The sequence below is a fragment of the Opisthorchis viverrini genome (genome assembly GCF_000715545.1).
Source record: "Opisthorchis viverrini unplaced genomic scaffold opera_v5_193, whole genome shotgun sequence".
Lineage (NCBI taxonomy): Eukaryota > Metazoa > Platyhelminthes > Trematoda > Opisthorchiida > Opisthorchiidae > Opisthorchis > Opisthorchis viverrini.
Window position 1 is genome coordinate 934,593 of NW_008751853.1, and position 9,732 is coordinate 944,324.

At 41.7% G+C, this 9,732-nt stretch overlaps 1 protein-coding gene across 1 annotated transcript in view; it reads right to left on the reverse strand.

Annotated features, from left to right (window-relative positions):
• T265_08004 (hypothetical protein) overlaps window positions 1-9,311 on the reverse strand; it is a gene marked incomplete at both ends in the record, with an annotated part of 30,918 nt that extends 21,607 nt beyond the window's left edge. Inside the window, one exon of the mRNA XM_009173685.1 lies at window positions 8,778-9,311. Coding sequence (XP_009171949.1) covers window positions 8,778-8,873 — 96 coding nt within the window. The remainder of the gene's footprint in view (window positions 1-8,777) is intronic.
• Window positions 9,312-9,732: the final 421 nt, after the last annotated feature.

The following is a 9,732-nucleotide window of genomic DNA, read 5'->3' on the forward strand; positions in this document are numbered from 1 at the left end:
TATATAGTCTACTGTCTACGCGGGGAGCGAGATTGCGTGGGACCAAACAGCGGTGAGTTGGCGGAGTTTCAATTAACCATGATGGACAAGGTAAACAGCGGAGAAGTATGCCAAAATACCACTGTAATTTAAAACGAGGTTTTACACTGTGCCTGTCAGTCATCCCACACGTGACACCAAGCGGATCATTTTTTTTATAAATCTAACACATGCTTCACATCAAACAGCGAATGAGTGCTGGTTTGGCTAGTATCATCGCTAAACCCTACTTAGTCCTCTACAAAGAATGAGTACGCGACCAAACCCTGAACGTGCGTAGAACTATAAATCAATACCATTCTTTGACAGAGGTAACTAAGGTAACTATCCTATAGAAATGCAGCTTCAGCAATGCTTCTACCGAAAAATATGACGCTGGATCAGCTGACTACGACCAGCAAGCTACGACTTTCGTGAGTTCTACTGAAGACATGCTTTGTAAGCAAATCTTTTTAAGCCTGGACTGTCTGCCAAAGAGTAGCACTTCTCTTTGGTGCCTTCAAACGGTTTTGTCATGGGAAAGAGATGAAAATCCACTACCTTCAGACAACGTGTGAACAGTACAAAAGAAATTATCTGAAGGATTTGTATTCCGTGATCTTTATCCTGATGAATCTCTTGTGCTGGTGAAATGAACCTAGGCGCCATAGCTTACTTATAAATGCTTAGTGATTTCTCTGCATCGTCTTTGAATAACACGAAGAGGTATTGACTATGATAAAGTTAGAAGAGAGCCTTTGTGCTTTATACTCTGGAAAAATTATTAGTTTGACATGTTCAAGACACAAGTACGGATTTGTGGTAACGGAATTGTCGGTCAGTGAGTGCACTGCGAGTCACAGCGTTCGGTCCACAACAGACAAATATAGGTTGACATTGTGCTATTAATGCAACTGCAGCTTGATGATAGATTTTCATGTTGACGACATCTGTGAAAACGGTCATTGGATTCGGAAATCATCTCAGTAGAATACACTTAAATATGCGGTTACTTAGGGATAAAGTGAGCGCCAACTGAACCTGTAGAGCCCCCTGAATACAGCATCTCTGGGTGTTTTCAAGGATGGTGAAAGTGGTCCTTATTAAAATTCGTCTTTTCTTGGCGACCAAAAGCAAAACCATTCGTGTAGCCTCGACATTAACAAGCTTAAGAAATTTGAAGTAACATTTCCCTTTAAAGTTGCTGAGGCTATCAGCCTAGCTAGACTATCTCCAAATTACGCCCATTTGGGCTGTTTGTCCCGCGAGAGGTATTCTAGAAGTGCTTGTTTGATACCCTCCCTAGCAGCGTTCATACCCAATTGATACAGAGCAGTTGGCTATCTAAAGTCTTATTCATCAAACCACATTCAGTGTACTGGTTCTGTGGGGTAGAGTAAAAAAATCTATTAAATTCCAGTGATCCTATCTATAACAGTAATGTGTTTCGGATGCATTCAACAAGCCCCAATACCTACCTAACTTACTCACCATTTGATGGAGTTGAATCATAGCATTTAGATCTGGCATGTAAGAAATCGGACACCACGCCCCCATTTGGTGTGATACAGATTGATCTCAACTACTTCTCAGCATTGTTTGCCTCTATTTGCTTTGGGTCTCACAAAGAAGCTCATCTGCTCTCAAAATAGCTATCCAATTATTCAACGCAACTTTCCACAAATTCATGTTTCATTTTGAAAACTAAGACCTATGAAGAGAGATTGTTAGTCGTTCCCTACCAGTATACTTGGCGAAAAAATAATGAATGCATTGAGCATTTTCCATATAAACAACTCAATAGAAAAGACAACATAACGTCTAATGGTCACTCAATTCCAACTTCCTCAGACTGAACTATGTTAAAAGTGCTTGAAAATAGAAAACAGGACAAACGGCATGACATTCGGCAGATAAGGCGGTGTAAAAAGAAACACGCTAAATGCGGAGCTAGTATACACGGAGTTGATAAGGAAAATGCCCCCCCAAACGAATGCACGACTGTTTATATACTAGACAGACATTATCAGAAGTAGTAAAATCAATATTGACACATTTTAACACCAAACCAACCAAAAGGATTGTTTGGCTATATTTGAAACTGTAAACCAAATTAAACACAGAAAGCTGGACATGGTGCTAGCCTACTGCAATTATTCTACGGTACCCATACCACCAAGCGGCCAATCGGCAAGGTAAGCGTGAAATGACAGCAAGAATATCACTAATATCAATTGACTGCAATTTCTAGTAATGTCTAATCAAGTGTTTGCAATATCCCAGAAGTCTCATTCTGGAGGCCGGACCAGCAACATCCAAAATCCTTGTTATCTTTTTTACAACCTGCCTCCGAGTCATCAATTGTTCACTCCACAAACTGCGTGATTATTGAGCGGAAAAGTTAGGACTAGTTTCGTTAGACGATGGTTCTAAATGCTTAATACAAACCCAAGCCACTGAAGTTTATGTGGCTGGGCACCTTTCGCGACTAGAATATCTATTGCGCAACCAAACGTTGCTAGGGATTCGTTAATACTATCTGATATGATAAAATTTCCTGAGATGTAGATGGTCAAAAAACCTGAATGCTCCCCAAGTCACCTACCCACAGTGGTTATGTTTCGCAAACATACGATAATACAGCCCTGGATACATCAATGCACACGTAGCTCCCCGAAACCGAGTAACATGCCTTTTTGACGCTATAAGCAATGCATGTAGAAAAATCTGATTTTGGCCTTCAAAATTGGTGCAATGGCTCCGCCAAACCTAATACAACTATTTAGGCAAGTAGAAGTCTCTACGGTTGTCGGTGCTTCTTGAAGACCGTACGTGCTGGAGCATGCCTTTGCATTCTTTAGGTGCGACTTTTGTTATTATGATAGCCAGTCTACTCATCAGTGTCTGTCCTCGTCTTTAAAAAATAAGATGGCAGTTCCCACACACTTCAGACCAGCAACGATCCAAACACCAGAGCTTCAAAGTCACCCAAGAATTCACCTCACTAGTTCGTCGGCAACAAAGCTGAACAAAAGTAGAGAAAGTGTATATCTCTCCAGGAAATCACTTTTAATGGGAGGGGGATTTTAAACAGTCACTCATATAAACTTCCACCTGCCTGGAATTACACGATGAGGTCCGAATCGGTCAATGTTTGCTGTACGTGAGTGGTCAGCTTCACCAATCACCATACAGCGCGTCAAGTTGGATTGTCGTTACCATCTCAAAAAGTCTGCCACCGAGCTTCCGAGATCCAATGCTAAGGGGGGCTGACACAAGGGAGACATACTAATGTAACGAGGGAAATAGAATTCAAAGCCGCTGAATGAAGGCCCGTCTTGTGAGACGTGTGTGGCTTTTGGTTGCCCGGGAAGGAAATTATACGTCAATCACTTTGGAGACAGCAACCACGATATATTCTCAAAATAAATCAAACACGATCAACCACGAACTGGACCATCAGTAGGACTAGGACAAAGGGGTCTAATGACCATTCTCTGCGGGCAAACAACTAGAGCTAAATGCGCCTCAACTATGCATCCGCAGACATTGATTAAATAGATAGGAGGACAACAGTTTCAGACTTAATATTTGCAAACAAACACTTGGTTCGACACAGTCAGAGCTGTAAACGAAATAGACTTAGGCATTTTTGGATATTATCAATCCAGAACGCGCTTTGAAGAAAGATTCTTTGAGAAGTTCCTTAAACTAATAAATAATAACGCTTAGCAAATGTTCTTAGAAAGTACCACTGGTTTTTGTTTCCAATGTGTAACACAACTATCATACGCATGTACAGAAAATAAAGGGGATTTAATGTTGAATTACTCAAGAATCAAAGGGACGCATACATATTTGACCTACTGGGTATTTTTCAAATCCACTCTTCCCAACGTGCCAAAACTCTGAACCATGAATCTTGAGGTTGACTGTGCTGAACAAGATACACCTGCGTCAATAGAAACGTCAATCCTACCTAGTAACAGGCTGCATCACAAACTTGAATACCATACCTTGTCGTCAAGAAACCCAACCAAATAAAATGTATCAGGAACTAGATCTGGTATTCTGAAGAGAAAAAAATAACTACAGAGCTGAACGCTCCAAATAAAAGATGAGCCTCAATAAGCAAGCTCCGATAACACCGATATGTAAAAGTCCTACTACACCGACAAAAAACAGCGACTGTTTACACTCCGTCAGAAGGTGTACTATCGTTTGCTCTCAACTTTGCGGGTAAATCAGTCAATAGTAAATCACACCATTCTTTCATGTTTCACTGCATCAGTTTCGATGACCATATTACCATTAGTTTGCAACAAGACACCTCACCGAAACTTTTGCAACCGCGTAGCGCATCTGTAAGAACATTCCAAAAGGCCAATATTGTCTGCAAGCTAGACTTTCTTTGAAGAGAATTGGCGGTTGCATCCGATCGGATGACACACATAAAGAGCGGTGTTATTGAAGCTGGTAAAATACCGTACCAGGACATAAAATAACATGGGCAAGAGAAAGGGGATCTCAAAAGGAGTGACATGTCTGCCTGTACTGAGTCCACAGCACGCATATAGACCGACATAATCATCATCATCGTCAGCTGTAAAAACTGCGCAGTTGTCGACATAATGAACTATTACGGGGATTGGATCAGAGCGAAATATGTTTGCACACTTTAAACTTAGTGATCTTCTGTGATTTTATAATCCTTCGTAGGGATACAGCTAGACTGAACCGACTCAATCTGTGGTGAAAACGCCAGATAAAAGTTCTCAGCAACGGATAACCAGATGTACATGAGACATGCAACATACAATTTGTCACAACAATCCACCAAAGTTCGGGTTACGTTTACCTCAGTGCCAATCAATTTGCGGTGAATACATCTGAGTCATTTTAAACCTAACCGGCTATTCACATAATTATTTACTAAGGTATTCTGCTTCTAAACTATTGCTGCTTATCAGCTCTACATGGTTAAATTAAATACCGAATGATGGCTCTTAATACAGGCTTTTAAGACTCAAAATATCCCACAAAATTCTAAAGGCTACTCCTTTGACAGTTCAAAAACCATCACTAAAATGCCATTATTTCAGCCCAACCTTTTGTCAGAAAATAAAACCTACCAAATTTGTTTGCAAATTAACTCAATTTTGACCGGAGATTTAACTGAATTGTCGCTAAATATTTACTTTTACATAATGATCTACGGGAAAGCCGTCAATACACCACAGTTTATTGTCCTGAGGGAACCTATCAGTCTAAAGTTGCTGAAAAGTTTTAGACAGCCCACTACTGGTTTTGCTCCCATTAGATCCCGTCAGATCTGCATATACTCTCCATTTTGCTGCTTACTACATTCTACTCAATCCTGAGCTCGTTCATGTATATTGCCAAAACTCATTGCTGCAACCCATTGATGGTAGGATCATCAAAGTTTTGCCTTCTCTGTCTCAAGATGTAACGTACACTGGGTTGGATGGATTAAAGTGAGAATTCGAGTAAATGTAGCTGTCATAACGTTACGAGCCGTTGTTTTGTATCGCTGATAATGCCTTAGGAATGTGTTCTAGTGTTAACAAGGTAAGCATTTGGATGAAAAGGCGAAAGTGCTCTCAAATACCGTGTCGGGGAAGTATAGTTATAGGGTATCTTTTAAAGATTGGTTAATAAAACACAGATTATTTGCAACACAGGTAGTCTGCTTCATAATTATCATCATCAGAATCATCAATGATAGAAACATCAAAAAACACAGTCCAACCACCGAAGCACGATTGGGTGCAGCGTGCAACTTAAAAATGATTATCGCCACCCTTGAAACTTTCTGTACGATTTGAGTCCATTGAATGATATGGTCCCTAAATGATAGGTTCTATAAGCACTAAATTTTCGGCAAACCAAACTTTTGCCTACTCCAAGGTTTTTTCGATCACTTCGGACCATCAAATTCCGGCTTAGGTAGTGTTTTGCATGTGATTTATAATGCTTATTTGCATGGAAAGACTAACAAAAACTACTTTGAAGCTCTTTAGGGGGAAGCTGGGAAGCTTCCTGTGTCCACGGAAAACACTAACAAGCTTGATGAAGTGCAACGCGGAAGGTTTGTTGAACATACTTTGATCTTTATACGTAGTGAATTCTATAAGATAATAACGTTCTAAGTGCGGCTTCCAGTGGTACGTACGAAGGAGTAAGCTAGCACTCTTCTCTATTAAAGCGAAAGTGTACGTCAACGATCCACTTTTAAGTTGCCCATATTGTGGAGCAGTTCTTTTTTGTTTAACAAAGCACGTACTGTGATGATGAGGCAGTGCGTATAATAATTATGTAGAACCATCGGCGACAGATCCTTGCCACTCGCTGAGGTTTGGTTTCACTCACTCTAGCCAGTAGTGTTCATCCGCCTGGCGTAATTAAAGGGTCTTTAGTTCTAAAGGATGCAGCTAGGCTGGAACATTACTATTCGTACCAGGTTCAAATGATGTTGAAATTAGTCCGTGTCCGAGAATATAAAGGTTATAAAGGTTGTACCATAGGTACATTGGTTTCAGGTGCTACAGTTTCAGTTGACGGAAAACGGAAGTGTGGAACATACAGTAAGTCTCGGAGGCGAAGGCTTGTTCAGTTTGTTCGGAAATTGGGTTGCTGCGCATTGTAGGCGATGGTTTTGATACACGAGCGCCACTGGTTGCCCGATTGGGCCATCTCTGCCAGTATCGTTAAGCACTGGTGACTATGACTATGGGATGCAAGCTGCAATTTGTTGAGTCAGATCACCTACACTTTTCCGTCAACTTATGCTGCTACATCTTGTTTCTGTCGGTGGGTAAGGCAAGAAGAATTGCCACAGCGAAACGTTTCTCCGTATATTCACAGTTGTACCGGCATACCGATGGCTTGCTTTCTGCCTGTGTGTTTTATCTTAAATTGTACTCAGAACTTGGTAACTTATTTGCCTGTACCAGCGTCATATGCGTTTGCACCTAGCATTTAATTTTACTTCCTCCCTATTACTCGAATGACAGACGTTTCCTGGTTCAGGTAAAGTTTGTTTGCAATATTCTACTTGGTGTTCTCCTCAGACTAAATTCACTGCTACTGGTGAGTTTGGGATTCATAGTAGTAGTTGAGACCTGTCTCACCACCACTGAAGTAAATGTTGGGCGACTGAGCTACCCCATGTGTGGAAATAGATGGCGGCACAAGACCTTAGGAGGACGAGATGATAGTTAATTTGTTCTCATTTCACTGTCCACTGCAACGAGCCTGTTAAGCTTGATGTTTCGCGCAACGATATATGCTGTACTGAGCCCGCTATTTAAATTTAGGTCTGCATGGTTAGTGCAACTTGGTGTAACCGAAGACTCAGCTGCTACGCCATGACTTAAGTCAAAATCGGACTGTAGTGAAGCAGGTGGTTTGGTATAATGACGGTAATGCTACGCGTGACGCACTAAAACACTGCCAGTGGACAGTTCGTGGTTTGTGTTCACTTCAGCCAATAAATGTCAGACCACATTACGCACAGGGTAACAAGGGGGCAACGAACGCCACAGACGTTAGGACTAACATTTCGCTTGCAGAATTTGCAAGCTGCATTAACGCTTTCTAGGATCTGATAGACAATGCTTCGAGTCTGGGACACCAGGATGTTTCCCAAGCAAAGACAACTGAGGTCAAGATTAACCAAGCTCAGCTTCTGGCCCCGTGTCTGACATGATGGCTACGCCTCTCCACACAAATCATGCTCAAAAATGAGTAGATCTACTTTGAGAAAACGCAACATGCGAATGAACCTAATTTACCACCGATTGACGCGTCTAGAACCCTTCTTTAGCACGTGACAATTTCCTAAATGCGACAGGGTGAGATATTTCGGGGTTTGGTATAATGACGGTAATGCTACGCGTGACGCACTAAAACACTGCCAGTGGACAGTTCGTGGTTTGTGTTCACTTCAGCCAATAAATGTCAGACCACATTACGCACAGGGTAACAAGGGGGCAACGAACGCCACAGACGTTAGGACTAACATTTCGCTTGCAGAATTTGCAAGCTGCATTAACGCTTTCTAGGATCTGATAGACAATGCTTCGAGTCTGGGACACCAGGATGTTTCCCAAGCAAAGACAACTGAGGTCAAGATTAACCAAGCTCAGCTTCTGGCCCCGTGTCTGACATGATGGCTACGCCTCTCCACACAAATCATGCTCAAAAATGAGTAGATCTACTTTGAGAAAACGCAACATGCGAATGAACCTAATTTACCACCGATTGACGCGTCTAGAACCCTTCTTTAGCACGTGACAATTTCCTAAATGCGACAGGGTGAGATATTTCGGACCACATCCAGTTAAGATACGAGAAAGCAAATTCTACACCTAAAACACTCAGCTATGGGCCAGCTCGCAGAAGTTATGGATATATTCGATTTACTGACACAGGCTCAATACATATTATTAATGGATCCGAGAAGTAGGGCCACCACATCCAAACCTTGGAGGAGCCAATCCACACCACATAACTGTGCATATCTGAACGGACCGCTGCTGTGTGGTGAACTTCGCAAGATGTATATCGTAAAACTGGTCAACTTCTCTTGAACTCAAACAGTTGAAACCGAAATTACCATGGATTGTCCATGGAAACACACTTACTGACTGATATGAAAAAACAGGAAATCGATGACAGATTAACTTGTTAATCCCAACATAAGCCAACGCGCGTATAGTTGAGGAATAAACATTTACCTGCGCAAGGTAAAATCCGAAAACCGGAATATATTTCAGATTTTTGTGTAGAATAAACCGGGTGCGCCCAATCCCACCTTGTCTTGCTAGAAGCATTGAACAAATGAACCAATCAACTTTAGTTGAATGTACGTTAATGAAACATTTTCGCCCACCTGTTGAGAGGTGATTCGATATATACAGCGCTCTTTTTCTTCCTTCTTTATGAAATTCTGTATCTCCATAGATAAACAGCTTCCAAGTGATAAGTGGTGCAGCATGGACTTACTCTTGACAAAGTAAGGTACTCAAAAAAGAATAAAAATGCTCGCATATAAGTTGAAAATAGACATTCATTGAGGCGGTAATAGTGGGTTTTTGAGTGCAGCGTGAGGAGTCGAACGACAGTCCAAAAAACTAATACTGTTGGCGTAAGAAGTGCCAGGAAGACCTTCAGGATATTGCGTATAACGGACATCACGGAAACAACCCGTCAAGTGCATTTCCCTCCAGAAACTGGTTGACCTAGAAAGCCTAGGCGATGCACATAAAGCGTTCGTAGGTTAGCTTTCAAGGTCAGTTCTGGAGGCCGAGTGTTCGCGTGATGGTTCAACGGGCATAATGGGCTAGATTTGGAACACGAATCCAACGCCTCATAGTCGATTTGCAGTGTGCTGACTTCGCCAGATTCCTTTTCCAGAAACGATAACGAAGAAACAACATGACATGGTTTCATCAGTTCTAATCCAAACGTTGATTCCAGAAGTGAGAGAAACCCTGTAGGCGGTCACTATGCACTCGTTCTTCACTAACTACTGACTTTTCCGAGGTATTTTGAAATATAGACATAATTTTCATTCTTAGTCGACTTGCACTCTATGACCACCCCAACGGAGCGTCAAAAATGGAGGGGGTCTCTGATGGTTTACAGGCTTGCTCCCAGTGACCATAGACCAAAGAGATCCTATAAAGCTAT